The 18,163-nt window shown below is 43.4% G+C and overlaps 1 protein-coding gene across 1 annotated transcript in view; it reads right to left on the bottom strand.

The window, feature by feature from the left end:
• The window catches only part of MSN (moesin), a 66,525-nt gene that overhangs the window by 19,302 nt on the left and 29,060 nt on the right, over positions 1-18,163 (bottom strand). Inside the window, exon 2 of the mRNA XM_025862833.2 lies at positions 4,363-4,446. Within this exon, the coding sequence (XP_025718618.1) occupies positions 4,363-4,446 (84 nt within the window). The remainder of the gene's footprint in view (positions 1-4,362; positions 4,447-18,163) is intronic.

Here is an 18,163-nt window from a genome sequence, read left to right as displayed (position 1 = left end):
GACTCCCAGCTGAGTGTGGAGCCCCAGGTGGGGCTGAGTCCCACAACCCATGAGACGGACAAGAGTTGGACACTCAACCAACTGAAACACCTAGGCACCCCATTGTTTTAATAATGAAATAGATAACATCTACAAGTAAAACTGATGCTCCAAGATACTAAATCAAGGGACACCTGGGTGTCTCAGTAGGTTAAGCGTCTGTCTTCAGTTCAGGTCATGATCCCAGGATCCTGGGATCAAGCGAGTCCCACATCGGGCTCCTTGCTCAGCAGGGAGCCTGCTTTTCCCTCTGTCTGCTACTGCCCCTTCTTGTGTGTGCGTGCTCTCTCTCTCTCTCTGACAATAAAATCTTAAAATAAAAGATACTAAATTACTAAATCAAATTCATCACACAGCTCTGTGTACTTCCTAAAACCTGCCATATACACCTACAGGAACTAGGACTTCAGTTTTTAAGACACTGGCTGTGAATTCTATTGAGCCACACAACACAAACCCTCACAACAGACTGTGAAGTATTATCGGGTCCAAGCAGCATAAACTAGAAAACTGAGGTCCAGTGAGGGGAAGAGATTTGCCTCTAAGAAAATCCTCACTAATTACTAGGAGCATTTGAATGTAAGAAAGAACCCTCTTTTGTCTCTCCTCTGCATGTGAAGGCCGCCTACATCTGAGATCTATGGAGGGAAGGGGCAATCAGGTCAATTCCAGAGCCCAGAGCCCTCCTCTCCATATCCCCCATGCATCTGAGTAAACCAACTAGTGATGTAATGAGCCACTTCAGAAGCCCAGAGCAAAATTGGGAAGCAAGGCTGGAGCCTCAAAAGGAAAACTGTGTAATGTGCAAAAATTATGTGCAAACTCCATCAATGCCCAAACACTTTAAGGCCCACTGAGATCCCATTACAGGCTTGGCAACAGCAGCATCAACCACCTACCTGAAAACAAATCAATGCACAACTGGAAAGTTCTGGTAGGGGCTGTCACCAACGCTGTTTCTGCTACTCTACACTGCCTGTGTTCAAGTGGCCACCTGCTCTATAGCATAGAACACACTCAGCTAGGATTCTAAGTTTAGGGACAAATTTCCTCCACTCAGAATGGGAACAGGCAAAGAGAGGGGAGGTCACAGAAGACACAGTTGACAAAAGGCACTGGGAAAACTGCAAATGATATATGCCTTGATTCAAGCCACTATACCACTTCCTTGCTATCTAACCTTAAACAGGTCTTTTCCCCCCCCGTAAGCCTCAATCCTTCAACTACAAGATGGGGATATTACTATTATAATAATAGATGGTAGTTATTTTATAAAATAAAAATGGAAGAAAAAGAAGAAAAGGTTGTTGTCTTCAATGCAGAATCCACAAATCCTAAAGACTTTACCAAGCCAGAAAAATCTTCCTGATTTAATGGCTCCCTTATCTGAACTCCCAGGGCAATTTCTACTACTTATTTAGCCCTTAATAAGAGCAACCAAAATTCGAGTGTCTGCTATACATCAGACACTTTACTTATTGAGGATTAAATAATACTACAAAATCTCTGAAATTAGTTTGATTACCTTTTTACTGAGAAAATTCAAGTCCTAAGAGGCTAAATGAGCCATCCAAGGTCACACAGCTAAATAGAAGAACATAATTTGAACCCAAGGCTGACACTAAATCCCATAGTTTATACACTATATATCACTTCTATACACAACCTGAACTTCAAGGGTGTTTTATTCTATGTGAGAAGAGAGTTGTGTTGCATTTACTTTTCTCTGCTTCTATAGGTAAGGAACTCCATGGTCCTTAAGGACAGAGATGGTGTTTAATAGGTCTAGAGATTTTTCTTGAGACACAGTATAGACCTTCTGTCAACAGTCAATTAGTCAATGAACAAATGAATGAATGGATGCTCTGAGATTTCACCCTTCTTGTAGAGCTCAGTATCTTGAAGGGAAGAGGCAGATAGAGTTAGAGCCCCTGGCTGGGCAGGGGGTTCTCAAAAATGGAACTAATGGTGGTGGCACTGCCCCTTAGTGGCACCTAGGTAATCAAGAGCCCTCTGAAGAACCTCAGGCTTTAGAAGTAGTGACAGAATTGCTGTAGCAAAACATGTTCTCTCCACTCCCTAGCTGTGTGCACACTCATAAAGGTAAACGGAGGAACTATAGGCCACACTTCCCTTTCCCACCAGGTCTTGTGTCTCCTTGGGCTATGACCTCTCATTGTTGCCTGTTATTTATTACTGATGCCAAAGAGGGTGCTTCCTCTCCAGTCAGCTTCCTCTCTGGCTACTGGCCAGATAACTTCTGGGTTCCAGGGTGGCCCCAGAGCTTTTGTCAATTCCTTCCAAGGAGTCCAGCTCCTTCCTCCTAGGCCCCAATTCCACCAGGAGGGCCTCCTTGAATAATGGGTCTCAAAGGCCAGACAGAATGGACTTCTTCCCTTAATGACTCACTCATCAAGTTAGAGAGAGGGAAAAGATCATATCCCCCAACAGCCTGTGAATACATACCTCTGTGGATTCCCATCCAGACCTGCCTTGGCCCTGAGAGTGCCAGATGCTCAACTCCTTGTTTGAGTTCAAATCTTTTTTCCCTTTTTCACCCACGGGGTCCCAGTTCTGCCCCATCTTACCTCACAGAACATTACTGCTCCCTCCTTCCTATGACAGCCCCTCAGAAATCTCAAGACAGAGAACACATCGTACCTTAAGTCTTCTCAACCCAAACAGCCTCATTTACCCAGACAGAATACTGCAGTGGGAAAACTATAGTTTTGCAGGCAGAGCTGTATTTGAAACTCCATATTACAACTTACTAACTGCATAACCTAGAGTATGTTCTTTTACCTCTTAGAGGCAGAATCATTGCAAGGATTAAAGCATCTAGCCAAGGCTGGTCCATAGTAAGTGCTCAATAAATGATAGTTCTCAAAACAACACTGATCTTCCAGATGAGAAGTCATGAACTTACAGGCTTTCTCCCTTTCCTCTCTCCAGCCAGCATGAAAGCTTCAAGTCTCTCAAAGGTTTTGTTTGGGAAGTAGTTGCTTTCACAACTAGCATACCATCTGTCCAGGGCTCCCTACCATCTGGGCTTCCTACAGAACAACACCCACAGTACACAAACCAAACCAACATGAACAAAGAATTACCATGCTTTGTGGCTTTTTGAAGTTAATAAGCCTCTTTGTTCAAGAATTTTTCTGCCCTAGGTTCTAAATGATGCCTTCCTCACCCTCCTTCCACAGTTATCCCCCTCCAATGCAAATGAACAAAGCCCCCAGTGTTGAAGGCAGGGGATGGCATCATTTGGCTTGAGAAGGGTAATGTGTAGAACCAGGGGTCTGAGAAGGAGTCTGAGAAGAGGGTGAAGGAGCCTTTCTTCCTTTCCCTCCCCAACTCTGGGTACGTTCTTAAGACAACAGAGAGACTCAGAGGGCAAACGAGAAAGAGGGCCTGGAAAATCCATCAAGGTAACATATTCTAGACAGTATCAGACCCCCACCTCACCAGAAACTGGTAGAGAAATGGGATAATGACCCATCTGAAGGGATTCCAGCCTTTGGAAATGGGAATCCCATTTTTACTCCTGGAAGTCTGGTCACAGATGGCACATTCCCTTGGCCCATGGAGAGTCTTTGAATGCTGACAGAGTCTGTGGCCCCCCACCCAGCTATTAGATTATATATAGCATATCCCTTCTGATAACAGTGACTCCTCGTGAAGGGACATCCCTTGCGTTGGAGATGGGAATGACATGTCATCATTATCTCTATGGCCTGACTTCAGGCTATGAAGTACCCTCATAATGCATTTAGCACTCCCAGTGGTGTCCTAAGTTCCAATATTCTTTTGAAGGAAATGTACATAGAGCACACTACCTCAGAGAAAATAAGTTGGTTTCCTTCTACTAGGAAGCAAAAAAAAAAAAAAAAAAAAAAAAAAAAGTGACATGGGGTGCAGTGATTAGAATGCAGATTGAAATCCCAGCCAGATACTGGCTAAATACAATAAGTTATTTAATTTCTGAGTTTCATCATTAAAATGGGGGAGAGATCACTTGCATCTTTCAGAGTTGAGAGGAAAGCTCCATATGCTAACATTTTTAGAACATCTAACAGAGTCATACCCTGCTCGCTTCTCTTTTCTACCATGTTCAGGACCAAGGATAAGATTAATTGGAGCCATCTGAGGTACAGGCTGCCAAAGTTAAACGTTGCCTCCTTTGTTATTAAAGCTGGGATCAGCCTTTGTTTGGACCTATCTTGAAGGAGCATGTAGGAGAAGAGATTCCCAAGAAGTGGGCACTACGGTGGAAACTATTGGAAGAATTGGAAGAGGCTAAGAAACAAATAGTCTCTCCCTTACCTGGTCAAACAGCTGTTTGCCAGTGGTGTTGGGCTGGATGGCAAACTCCAGCTCTGCGTCCATGGTGGTCACACGCACATTGATCTAGGATGAGATCAAAAGAGGCGAGTTAGTTGTCTGGCTCTGTGCTTAGCAGAGCCTGGAACAAGTGTATCTGTTCAACCAAAGAAGAGGGAGCTAGGATGCTAAGAATCTGAGCAACTTAGATATTGGTGGGAAGGAAGGGAGAATACTGAAATAAACAAACAATAACCAGACCCTAGCTCCCAACCAGCTTATGAAGACAATAAACATAGACACAGAGCAATGCTTACCAAGGGGCAAACACATAAATGCAAATCAGCCTACTATCAAGAGGAAGCAAGTGCTGACTGTACTTCTTCCAGGAAGCCTTCCCCACCTACACCAGCCAGCTCTAGACCCATAGCATTCTCTTCCCACCTCTGATCCACAACCTGAATTATCTACAGTACTTCTTTGCAGACACAAGTTAAGGGCAAGATAAAGAACGTTGGGTTCTAAGCCTAGCACTGCAACTGTCTCAATCTATAACCTTGGATAAGTCTTATCTCCTTCCTGGAACCTAGTTCACCTCATCCGTACAACAGTAGTAATGCAGGGGCTGGGTGTCAATTACACTAGGTGATGACCATTTCAATGCTGGTGTCTATGGTTCTATATACTGACTTGCATTGTTAATATTTCTTGCATTTATGTCTCATTGCTCTCCCTAAGCACAAAAGAGAAGAGGGGCCTTAGCAAAGGTAGGTAGGTGTGGTGGCACAGAGATACTACCAAAGCCAAGTCAGCAGAGGGGAAAAGGAAAAGGGGCAGGCACCAATGAAAATAACAGGTAGCCACACACACAATTTATAGTCACTGGAAAAAGTACCCTCCGCTTTTACAAATAGACCCCCTAGCTCAGGTAAATGATAGCTGAAATTTCATCAGTGGAGATTTGTTCCTTTGGCTGAAAACTTGGTAGTAGTGGTAATAGTAGTAGCAATATGCAGTAGCTTTCATATGTGGAGACTTGCTATTCACTAGGCGATTCACGTGCACTATCCCATTTAATATCAACAATCACCTTATGAAGTAGATAATGTTATCTCCACATTAGGGATGAAGAAATAAATATTTGTCTAAAGTCATATCATTAGTAAGTGGGGAAGACAGGGTTTGAATTCAGATTTAAGTCCAAACCTCAGTTTAAACCAATACACTAAACGCTTTGTACATCAAAGTGTAAAATACCCCCATGAGAAGAAATCAAAGATTAATTCTTTAACTTGTGGGACATTTTGCGTAAGTACTCTATATAGAACAGCCACAAACTGGCTTGTTATATAAGGTCATATAAAATATTCTGAAGACTATTTCATGCCCAGGGAAAGTACTTCAGTAATATTAAGCAAAGAAGGGAAAGCAACAAGATTGCATGAGCTCAATTCTATAAAAAGTATGCACAGAGAGATAATTATTGGAATCATGCCCAAGTATTAGTCAGGCTTGGTTTTAGGGTGGTGATGAGTGTGTTCTCCCTTCTTTAAATTAAAAAAAAAAAAACCCTAATCTACATTTTCTAAGATGCTTATATACTACTTATACTATTGGTTGGAGACTAAAAATAGAATTATCAAAAATGCAAATCCCCATGGAGTGGGTAAGACATTAAGCCTTATCAGTCTTTGACACCTCTGGGTCTTTCCTGAGCATAGGGGTCAGTTAGCGGGGAAGAGGGGGCCAAACAGCCATTTTGCCAGCTGAACAATTCTGATGAGGACCAGGCCTGGGGAACAACTTTGTAAATAAATATCACTAGGGAGTCAGGGAGGAAATCTATTTCAAGATTGACAATGGGACAGGAAAGGCCCTGAAGGCAGGAACAAGTAAGGCAAGTTACCCCAGAGGGAGACAACGGGCAAGATTAGCCACCTTGACTTGGTGTTATCCTAGGCTTCCTGCCAATCCAGTGACCGCTATAGAATGGGCCTTCATAAGGTAGTGAGAATAAGGCCCAACGGGCTGGAATTTGGCCTCAACATCTAGCCTCAAATCACCATTGAGCTGAGTCAAGGGAGACCTCAAAACACCAATGACTGAGGACATAGGAAAGAGTAGAAAAAAGCCAGTAGGGCTTTTAATACACTGGATTTCATTATCACCTCAAGGTTTCTGTCTTAACTTTGAGTTACCTCTCCAGTACCCAAAACTCAGTAGGAGTCAGAAGATGGTTAAATGAGCAGTTCTAAGCATGGAGATATAAGAAATACAGAGATCTACCATAGTGTAAAGATCCAGAGATGGGAAGATTTTGTATCTTGATCTTTTTACTGTGCCATGGGCCCTTCTGGGCAGTCTGATGAAGTCTATGGACCCCCTTTCAGAATATTTGTAAAAGCATGAAATAAAGTGATACAAAGAAACCAATTATACTGAAATCGTTATAAAAATATGTGCTTTTTATGATATTAAGTAATTGCCTAGCACTGTATCTTATTTTTATTACTACTGTTAATTTCAACATTGTGTTGAGCATAGAAATATTTTGAGAAATCTACAATATAGAGAATTGAGTGATGTATTGAATTGTCAAATTACCATGTTGTACACTTGAAACTAATATAACAATGTATACCAACTATATTTTAATAATAAGTTTTTAAATAAATAAAAATAAAACCACAGCAAAAAATTGTGATATAAAAGTTTTTTAGATTTCCATTAGTGACAAAGTCACAGGTACTGCCATTTTTACCACTTCTTTTTTTGCCTGTATTCTTTTTTTTTTTCATTTACTGGTTTATTATAAACAGATGTAACTCAGAAACAGCCAAATGGAAGACATGCACAGGGCAAGGTAGGCAGGGGGTGGGGGGATACAGAGCTTCCATGACCTCTCCAGCTGGGCCACCTTCCCAGCACCTTTATGCCTTCATCAGCTCTGAGGCTCTCCTCATTCTGTCATTTAGGTTTTTTTTTTTTTTAATTTCACATCTTTTTTTTTTATTAAGTTCAATTAGCCAACATATTAGGGTTTTTTTTTGGAAAAATAAAAATTATATTTTGTTTATACACCAGTGAGTTGAGCTTGCTCATTAAAAATAACTATGTTTATTAGTTTAATTTTTTTATCCTTGGTCTATTTTTCTATTGGGCTGTTCTCTTTATCTATTAATTAATTAGTATATATCTATTATATACTAAGGAAGTTCATATTTGGTCATAGGTTGAACAAATATTTTTTCCCAGTCTGTTATTTGTGTTATCCCTTTTAACATTTTTTTTCCTATAGCATTTTTCACATAATTAATTTGTCATTATTTTCCTTTGTAGATTCTGGGGTTTGTATCTTTCTTTTCTTTTCTTTTTTTAATTTATTATGTTCAATTACTCAACATATAATACATCATTAGTTTTTGATGTAGTGTTCAATGATTCATTAGTTGTGTATAACACCCAGTGCTCATCACATCACTTGTCGTCCTTAATACCCATCAGTTTGTTTCCCAGAGTGAAGAGTCTCTCATGGTTTGTCTCCCTCTCTGATTTCTTCCCATTCAGGTTTCCCTCCTTTCCCCTATGGTTCTTTGTGCTATTCCTTATATTCCACATATGAGTAGAAACCATATGATAATTGTCTTTCTCTGCTTGACTTATTTCACTTATTATAATCCCCTCCAGTTCCATCCATGTTGACGCAAATGGTAGGTATTCCTCCTTTCAGATGGCTGAGTAATATTCCATTGTATATATGAACCACATCTTCCTTATCCACTCACCTGTTGAAGGGCATCCCGGCTCCTTCCAAGTTTGGCTATTGTGGACATTGCTGCTATGAACATTGGGGTGCATGTGCCCCTTCTTTTCACTACATCTGTATCTTTGGGGGAAATACCTAGTAGGGCAATTTTGCTTGTATTCATAACTGAAGGAGGTCTAAATCTCAGTGAGAGGTTAGTAAAAACAAATATGTAATTTTTTTCAATCCAGGTTCATAGATCTTTCCCACTTCAGATTATATCCATGGACCCCCATGGAGGCCTAAGAATTCCAGGTTAAGGAGCTTCCTATAAATTTATTTCAATTCACCCAATATTAAGGGAACACTGCATTTAAGGAACTATGGTTAGAGTAGAGCTATAGGACCAGTCCTTGACCCCAAGGAGACCTACTGAATAATAGGAAAACTATAATATACAAGGAAGACCCAGAGGAATGCCATAGCAGAACACAAGAATCTTTTTGTGGAGATAAGAAACCACAGTTCAAAGTGATATTTGCACAGTCCACAAGGATAAGCTGCATTAAAAAAAAAAAAAAAGGAGATTGCAGGATGGGGGAGAAGAACACTCAAATGTCCCAGGTAGAGAAATCAGTATGTGCGATGGCCCAGAATGATACAGGGATGGAGATGGCCCATTTAGAAGCAGGTCTACTTCAGGGTGAATGAGGCCTACAAAGTGAAGAGTAGGCAGAGAGGCTGGGAAGGTAAATGGAGGGCCTTGAAGGCTATGCTAGAAAGCTGGGCCTTAATCCTGTTGGCAGTGGCCGGCCAGCCTGGAGGTTCTGAGCAGAGTGGGGCAGAATCAGAACAAGGCTTTTTGGAAGAAAGTGCCCACGGAGGAAACTGATGAAAGAGGTAGGACTCCAAGGAAACATTCCACAGCCTAGGAGTTCTCTTTAATTCACACTGTTGGGAAGAATTTTCAAAGTAAATAAGCCAGTGTCAATCATAGATCATATCAATCACAAGTCACGTCAATGTAACATCTTTAGGGCTTAGCTCACAAGCCCAAATATTTACATCAAATATTTTTTGAAGAAATGTTTCTTGAATAAATCAACTGGTAGAAAAGGACCCAGCCTGGGTTAGGAATAAGCATGTCATACACACTAGTGCTGTCTGTGCTTCCTTCCTCCTAAATAGAGCACGACCCCAGAACAAGGGCTCTTCTAAAAACTAAAGATGTCCAGCCAAAACCAAACTGGAACCTACTTCTCCAGAATCCCTGTTCAGGGTTTCTGCCATTTCCACAGTAGCTGCTACTCCAGGGAGAACAGCCTAAGATCTCCTGAATTTCACTGAGGACAAATAATCTTAGGTTTAAAAAAAAAAAAAAAAAGAAAGAAAGAAAAGCAAACACAAAGGGACTTCTATTCTTGCCACCACTTAACTCAGAAGAAAATGTGAGTCATGAGGACAGGGTCATAGGTCTGTACTCTCCTGTTTTCTGTGTGTCAGAGGTAGGGGGGGAATTAGGGTAATAACATAGTTGGGGGGCACCTGGGTGGCTCAGTTGGTTAAGCGACTGCCTTCGGCTCAGGTCATGATCCAGGAGTCCCTGGATCGAGTCCCGCATCCGGCTCCCTGCTCGGCGGAGAGTCTGCTTCTCCCTCTGACCCTCCCCCCTCTCATGTGCTCTCTCTCTCTCATTCTCTCTGTCTCAAATAAATAAATAAATAAATAATCTTTTAAAAAAAATAACATAGCTGGGGCCTGAAGGTGATAGGTAGAACAGAGTCTTGATCAAAGAAGATCCCTTGTTCTCCCTTAGACTAATCTGGAACCCAAGTGTGTAAGATGAGCTGCATGCCCAGACCCACTGCCACACAGGGCACCCTGGACGCTCACCCTAGTAGGTACCCATTGCCTTCCTTTGAGGACTGGTCTCTGCAATTTCTATGAGAAGAGGGTGGTCTAGTTTGGGAGACAAGAACCTGAAAATAAAACCTCCAAAGTCAGCAGAAAGTTCCCAGGCAGCCCCTCAGCTTGGCAGGAATGAAGAAACTGGCCTGGGTGGGGTATTATTTCAATATGTAGAGAATGAAATCCCTTCCAAACCCTGTCCCTGAGGATCTAGGCACAGCCTGAGTTTAAAGACTGTGTCTCTGGAGAACACTAAGGGTTTAGGGAACAACAACAAAAAGTTTGGGTATGGTAGGGACGGTGTCACCCTCTCACACACTAGCCCTCCCACCTCTAGCCCAAGAACAATAAATACACTGTTATTTATTGAACAATTGAACAGACACTTCCCACACCAATGTCCTTCACTAATGAACCCATCTTAGTGGTCTGCCATCCAAAGCCCTCAACACACTGGGATCTCTCCTGTGTCCCCAGTGGTCTGGCCTAGAAAACAAAAATAACCAGGCCAGATGCTGCAGCAGCTAGGGTACTTTGGATTCTGGGCCTGGCCAGCTTCAAAGAAAGGACCAACCCTCTCTTTTTCTAGAGCCAGGAACATCCAGGTAAGCAGTAGCCAGACCACAGTGAGGAGATGAGGGCAGTGTTTCCCCTCACTTGTCCCATATCACTGAACTACAAGATGGCTCTTCCTGGAGAGGAGTTTGGGGGGGGGGGGCAGAGGAGAAAGTAGAGAGAGTTGAATAACCACAAGTAATTTGCCTGAAGTATGGACATGTAAACCAGAAAGAATTAAAATTACTGGCCCCACTTCATAGATGATGAAACTGAGATACACAGAGGCAGGTGACAGGAGGATGGAAATGAACACTTACTGAATACCAACAATGTGCCAAGACCCATCACCCTCAGTATCACTTAACATCACTGAAGCCAAATTTACTCAACCAGCAAGTGGGGAAGACTGGTCTTCTAGACATTCCTGGAGCTCCTTCCATGACTCCACCCCACTCTCTGATCATGCTGGTTTCACTGCTGTCTTCAGACACTGCCTTGGCAACTATTTTGTCCAAGGCCAAAATACTCTGGCATTGAAAGCCTGAGCACATCTGGGAAGCACTCCTTGGGAAGGCCCCCTCACAGGGGCAGAGCTTGTGAGTCAGCGCAGTTGTGTCCGGGCTCAATGACCTCACCCCCACCTGCCACCTCCACATTCTCCTCAAGGGCCCTCCCGCTCTGGCATTTCAGTGGAGCTGCTGGTATGAAGAAGACAAAGGCAAGTGGGGGAAGGGGACAAAGGCAGGACAAGCCTTACCAGGGCAACCTCAGAACTTCAGTCTCGCCACTGGACAGAGAACAGTCACCACAGTGTTACTCAAACTACCTAATCCCCATTATTTAGGCTCCAGCACCCACCATTTCCTGCTGCCAGAACTGAGGCAAGGGCAGGGCAGGGCAAGGCCTGGTCTGTCTTGCCCCTTGGGATGACAGCACTGCCTCAAGCAGCTGTTTTCCATAAGAGGGAAAACAAGGGTTGCTTTGAATCTCCAGCCTAGGAGGCATTCCCCCTCTTCCCCTCCCCCTCTTCCACTGACTCACTCACTTCCCAGCAACTCAGCCACTGTTGACTTGGAAATTGGTACCTGGAGCTGTTATCTGTTCTGACCTCTTCCTGCCCATCTCTAGACCCTTAACGCAGCCATCAAGACCTGCCTGGGGTTAACCCTTCCTATGCCTGTGCCTTTTCCCAGTAGTTTCTAGAAAGGAGAGCCACATCCAACCCCATGCACACCCATATCTTAATGGGTCAGCAGTTCTTCAACCACTTCAACTGCTACAAAGGCCATGGGAGAAAAGGATTCCCCTTTTACTTGGTTTGACTCAGTCTTGCCCTCCAAAAGCTCCCCAAGAAGCATTGGGAGACAAGGGCATATTGGAAATGGGGTGTTACTCTACCAGTCACCATATATTTGGGGGAGTAACCCCTACATGTAACTAACTTAGCAATGAGAACATACCTAGTCACTATGGGAATGAGAGTTCAGAGCAGAGGACAAAGCTGTAAAGGTCAGAAACAATGAGACTACCTTAGCAAGCTGAAGCTTCACCATTAATCCAGCCTTAATTGTATGGCCTTTTGATCAAGCTCAGACTGAGGTAGAGTCCCCCTCTCAATACATGAAGGTCAGGAAGTAAACTAACTTTTTGCCATTTGCATCCAACTCCAGGACTTACTCTCAAAATCAGCTCAGCCAAACCATACTCCAGGATCAAACAACACCTACTCACTTACCCCCCACCCCAGCTCATCTCTCCTTCTTAGTTACAGAGGCTGCCTCACCAGTTCCTCAGCATAGCCATTCCTCTTTACAGTTCCTCAAAATTTAAATCCACTCATTCTAGAATCTCATCTGGCTCCTCCAGAATAGCATCCTTCTGAACTTCCCATCCCTGTTCTCCAAGAGAATAAACAGTCCAGAATCCCAAACTATCAGACCTGAAAGGAATCTTAGAGATCATTTGGTTCAAACTCTGCAACATAACAGCTAGGGAAACTGAGGTCCAGGAAAGGAGAGGCATTGTCCCAGAGTCACACAGCTGCTAGGCAGCATGAGATCAGGGATTAAAAAAATCTGGCTCTTGATCCAGTGGCCACTTAATAAGCTATAGAACCACCCTGGCACTTAGAAACAGTAGATACAGGGCGCCTGGGTGGCTCAGATGGTTAAGCGTCTGCCTTCGGCTCAGGTCATGATCCCAGGGTCCTGGGATCGAGTCCCGCATCGGGCTCCCTGCTCCTTGGGAGCCTGCTTCTCCCTCTGCCTCTCTCTCTCTCTGTCTCTCATGAATAAATAAATAAAAAGTTTAAAAAAAAAAAAAAGAAAAAAACAGTAGACCTCAGGTAAACCACTGCTAAAGACTATGAAGACTATGTAGAGGAAGCTGGGCCATCTTGCTTCCATGAAAAACTCCAAGCTAGCATGGCTTGGAAGTCTAGCTTTCAACAGAGGGCAGGCCTAACTTTCAGGCTCTGAGACATTCACTAACACTCATTCTAGGGAGACTAAACCTTTCATAACACCATAGAAGAAAACTCAAAAATCCTTGCTTCCAAGACAGCTTCTTTTGCAAAAACTTGGATTGCAACTGCTTGGCAAGTTCCCCGATAGCAGATACAGCCAAGATCTGAGATGGAGGTTGATGAGGAGAGGGTGGGATGAAACAGGGAAAGAAGCAGGGAATTTGAGGAACAGATTTATATCTAGGTAGCTAAGAACAGCAGATTTTTCAATTCCTGTAAAACTCTGAAGCTGCTGAAACAAAAGGGGACAGGGCCCATCATTAATAAAGTGAGTCTCCCAAATGGGCAAAGCCCCTCTCTGGGGATACACCCAGCTGGATTTCAGTCATTCACACCAGTTGCCTGCTTGACCAAGCTTCCTGCCTGCAAGTTTCATAAGAAGTATTTGTAGGCTGGAAACACAGATCATTTGCAGCTGCCTAGAGATGCCAGGTCTGCCCAGAGCACCAGAAGAGGGCTCTACTTTCTCTGCTCAGGAACCCACCCCAGAAACCTCCAGCATCACAGCTCTGAAGCACACTGGAGCTGATCCAAGCCTCAGTTTGAGTTCTAGCTAATGCTCCTGGGATTTCTTCCCTGTCTTATGCTTCTGGGTGTTAAAAATTGCTGAAGCCAGGATCAGTTAACTCTACAGGGGCGGGAGGAGGCTTCCAGGCCAAGTCAAAAAGCTGTTTTTAACCCCAGAGGTAAGCTAAAGCCAGCTTTCTGCCAACCTTACTGGGAAGCCAACAGCTAAATCCAGTATCTGGGAAACCCACATAATTGCAGTCCTTGTCCCAGAAATAATTGTCTCAGCACTTTGAAGCATGGTATAACAGAAAAAGGCTTTGGAGCTTCTTTCACCTCCCTTTTTTTGAAACTCAGTTTCCTAATCTATAAAACAGGTCTAATAATATCAACTTCGTAACAGGGTTATTGGGAGATTTAAGTTAAAATAATAGACATGAAAATATATAGCACATCACAAGTAGAATAGGATGACTACTAACCCCTTTTTTAGCTATATATTTTTTTAAATATTTATTTATTTACTTATTTATTTGAGGGGGGGCGAGAGAGAGCACAAATGGGGGGAGGGCAGAGGGAGACGGGCAAGCAGACTCCCCGCTGAGCAGGGAGCCCGGACACAGGGCTCAATCCCAGGACCCTGGGATCATGACCTGAGCCGAAGGCAGACGCTTAACTGACTGAGCCACCCAGGCATCTCACGTTTTTAGCCATATTATTACAAATATCCTACCTCTTAGAAATGATTTAAAATGAAAATGTGTTCAACTGCAGAGGTCTAGGGACTACCCAAGACGACCTCCAGAGAGCCCTTTCAGCATAAGGACCCTTTCACTTTGGGGGCAAACTCTAAAATGTGATTAGATTTCTAGTTGGTTAAAAAATGCGAAGCCATGCACATCAGCTTCACACACACATATCCTTGCATGCATTGTTTTAAATGCCTTCTCTCTTGGGAGGAATGGGGATTTTCCCCAAGAAGCAGAGCCCTGAGAAGAGGTAGAACACAAGAGAGCACCTATGCTACCTTGTCCTTTACAGGGGCTGCCTGATCTTCCTTAATCTGGGCTCTGCCTTGCTGTTTTCTCCAATCATGTTTCACCAAAATACACAAATCCCTACCTCCTCAACACAACCCACCAGGACCTCCAAACTTTCTTCAGCTGGTATCCAGAAAAATCACAAGCTGGGTCTGCAAACTGGCTTAAGAGAATCACCTAAGGAGATTTTTGAAATACAGATTCCCTGAACTCACCCACAGAAATTCTGATTTATTGTATCAGAAGCAGGGCATGGACATCAGAAGTTAAGAACTTCAGATAATTCTAAGGCCCAGCCAGATTTGGGAACCTCTGTCATGGAATACAGTTCCCTGAACCAACCAGCCTCTCATGGGCTAGTGTTATGGTTAGAGGGATGCTTGAAGGAAGAGAAACACAAGTAGAGAACAACTATGGAGATATTTAGGCTGCTGGGCTTCGTGAACAGCTCTCTAGAGTTGAATGCAGCCCACCTCCACAAAAGATCAGCAATGCAGACAGTTTTGCTACTGCCACCAAACACCTCTGCAACCTGGTCTCCCTATTTGTAAAATAGGGCAGGGATTATCCTTGTCCCTTGCTACCTAGTATCATCACTCCTCACCACCACGGACACAATTGTGCACTAAATCAATGTCTCTGTTGTAGGAAGAACGTAGCTTTGTATTCTGAACATATATGCAAGATCCAACTCTACCAATAAGCCATGAGCTCTCCACCTTCCCACCTGCAAAATGGGCATAATGATGCCAACCTGGCAGAGTATTGTGCAGTCCTAATGTGGTGTTTCCCAAACTTAACTGATCATAAGAACCATTAGGGGCACTAATTTAAAGACTCAGATTCCTGGACCCCATTCCAAACTTACTGAAACAGACTCTCCAGAAGAGGATCTTGGGAATTAGTGGTTTTGGCCCAGGTGATTCTTATCCCTTAGGAAATTTAAAGAAAATCACCTGGCACAGACACTGTTGAGAGGAGATGAGGGGTTGGATCAGAGGTCTGGTCTTCTAAACTGCTTCTAAACTGTCCAGATATCCTCATTACAGGGACTTTGAGGTTAGGGCCCAGCAGAGCAGACTCTGCAGGCAGTAGAGGGAGACTCTGGAATTCCAAACAGAAAGCTAAATGCTTTCTGGAATGATCAAATGCTCAGGTCATTGCCCAGAGCCTCCCACCATCCTCACATCTAGTTAAGAATCAGACAACTGGAGAAAACAGCTGATGCAGATATCTCACCAGCCAAAACATATGGATCAAAATGTTCTAATTAGGGTTCCCATCAAAGCCTTCTTGAGTTCTCTGTCCCTTAAGCACTCTATATTCACTCTTTCCTGGGAGAGTTTTCAGGCAAGGAGCACCTTAAATGATACTTTCCCTTTCCTGGATGATCTGGGAACTTGGAGAACAGAGGAGACATGGTGAGGGGGTCCTATATTTGCATTGAGATGTCAGCATGCGGGGAGGGATGAGGGGGTGAGGGGGATGATTAATAATGGTGCACTGGAACCAGCTCACACTAGCCCTGATCATGTGCATCTCTTTACAATTCCTCCCTCAAGGACCACACTTTGGTACCTTGGAATCGGCCATGATGAGAGTATTTACAACATGGAGATCAGTAAACAGTATAAATCTTGACTTCACCAGATAACTTGTTTTTAAATATTTACCAGCACATGATACACCTGCAGGTAAGAATCTTTAGCCCCATTTTACAAATGAGGAAACTGAGTCTCACTGAAGGGAAACAACTGCCATCTTCTAGCTTCATGACCTTGGCCAAAAGCCAAGTCTGTCTGACTAGCAACAAATCTCTGATTCTCCTTACCAGCACCCCAAGGGAGTAGGAAGACCCTCTTGTCAACAAAAAAGTGGCTGACCCAAACGGCTTCTCCATCAGCTAAAGGCCAAAGAAGGGCACCTAAATGTGCCTGGTGCCAAGGAAAGCTGGGGGTAAAGAACCCAGGACTGAGACATGAAAGCAAAAGAAACAGTACCATCACTACTATAGGAGAGAGGCTGGAGTGAGTCAGGGAATGGGTTAGAAAGCCCCAGTAGAAACCAAAGCACATTCTTAGGGTCTCTTCACAAATATCTGGCAGTGTGGGCTCTGAAGGGAGGCCCTGGGACAATGCAAGTCCACAGATTTCTTGAAGCCTCAATTTTCCTACAAGTAAAATGGGAGAAATAATGCCTACCTCACAGGATTGTTGTGAGAACCATCATCTCCTTTACTTTTAAAAAAAAACCTGGCTTGGGGCACCTGGGTAGCTCAGTTGATTAAACTTCTGACTTTGGCTTAGGTCATGATCTCAGGATGCTGGTATTGAGCCCCGTGTTGGGCTCCCCATTTAACAGGGAATCTGCTTCTCCCTCTCCCTCTGCCTCTCCCCCACTTGTGCTCTCTCTCTTTCTGTCACTCAAATAAATAAATAAAATCTTAAAAAAAAAAAAGAACCTGGCTTGGCACTTAGCATGTATTAGATGTTTGATAAATTTTAGTTCTTTTTTTCCTGCAACTTCATTATCCAATCCAGATTCTTCCAGGGTTCCTGGTTCACCCTATACAATAATAACCCTAGCCCCATGTACACAGTGCTTTAGAGCTTAAAAGACACTTGTTCACATGCATTTTCTCACCTAATTCAATTCTATGTGAAAGGCAGGGCATAGACAAGCCCAGTTTTACAGAAGGGAGAAATGGAGCCTCAGTGAGGTATATAGCAATTTGCTCAAGTGTGAAGGAGACAGGACTAAGAACCTAGGTCTCCACAACTACTAGTATGCTGTTCTCTACCCTTCCAAGTTTCTTTTATTTAAAATTAAAAGAAAAAATAAGGTTAAAAGAAAGTCCAGTGGCTTACTTATTGTCATTTATTTCATACAAGAAATCAAGTGGCCTCTAGCTCTGTCTCAGGTGCTACAAGAACTATCCTTGAGATGGGAGAAGATCAATGCAGCAATGAGGTAGGCACAGTCTTCTTGTGGTAGAGGGAGCTACACCATTATCTAGGAGCAACCAGCCAAGAACAGTGGGCCAGAAATTGGTCCTGGGTCTGGTCCCAGTAACCTTGGGATAATCTCTTCCCCTTCTAGGTAGAGTGTCCCCAACTGTACTGGGTAGGTCTTGCTCAGTGGTTTTCAATTTTATTATATTTTTAGCCGTTTCTTGCCTCTTTGCTCTTTCAGATAGAAAACCACATGAAACTTCAAAATATGAAGTACATAAAAGTAGAACTGTTCTAGTTAAAGGGGGACTGCAGCTGCCCAGGCAGTTCAGCCAAATACAGTTTGCAAACCACCGGACTACCAGCTTAGGGAAAGGGAAAGACCTCCAGGTATAACTTTCTAGAATTTTACTCATCTTAACTCTGCCACTGATTCTTTATAGGACTTAAAGGACTCTCTTGGCCTCAGTTTCCCCACCTAAGGTAGTTGGACCAATTGGCCTCTAAAGGCCATTTCAGTATTGGGATTCCAGGAAAAGGAAGCCCAACAATCCCCATGATGAACTGTGAA

The sequence above is a fragment of the Callorhinus ursinus genome, unplaced genomic scaffold, assembly GCF_003265705.2.
Source record: "Callorhinus ursinus isolate GAN/ISIS: 27379988/994484 unplaced genomic scaffold, GSC_fseal_2.0 scaffold66, whole genome shotgun sequence".
Taxonomy (NCBI): Eukaryota; Metazoa; Chordata; class Mammalia; order Carnivora; family Otariidae; genus Callorhinus; species Callorhinus ursinus.
This window is presented reverse-complemented; position numbering and strand designations above follow the sequence as displayed.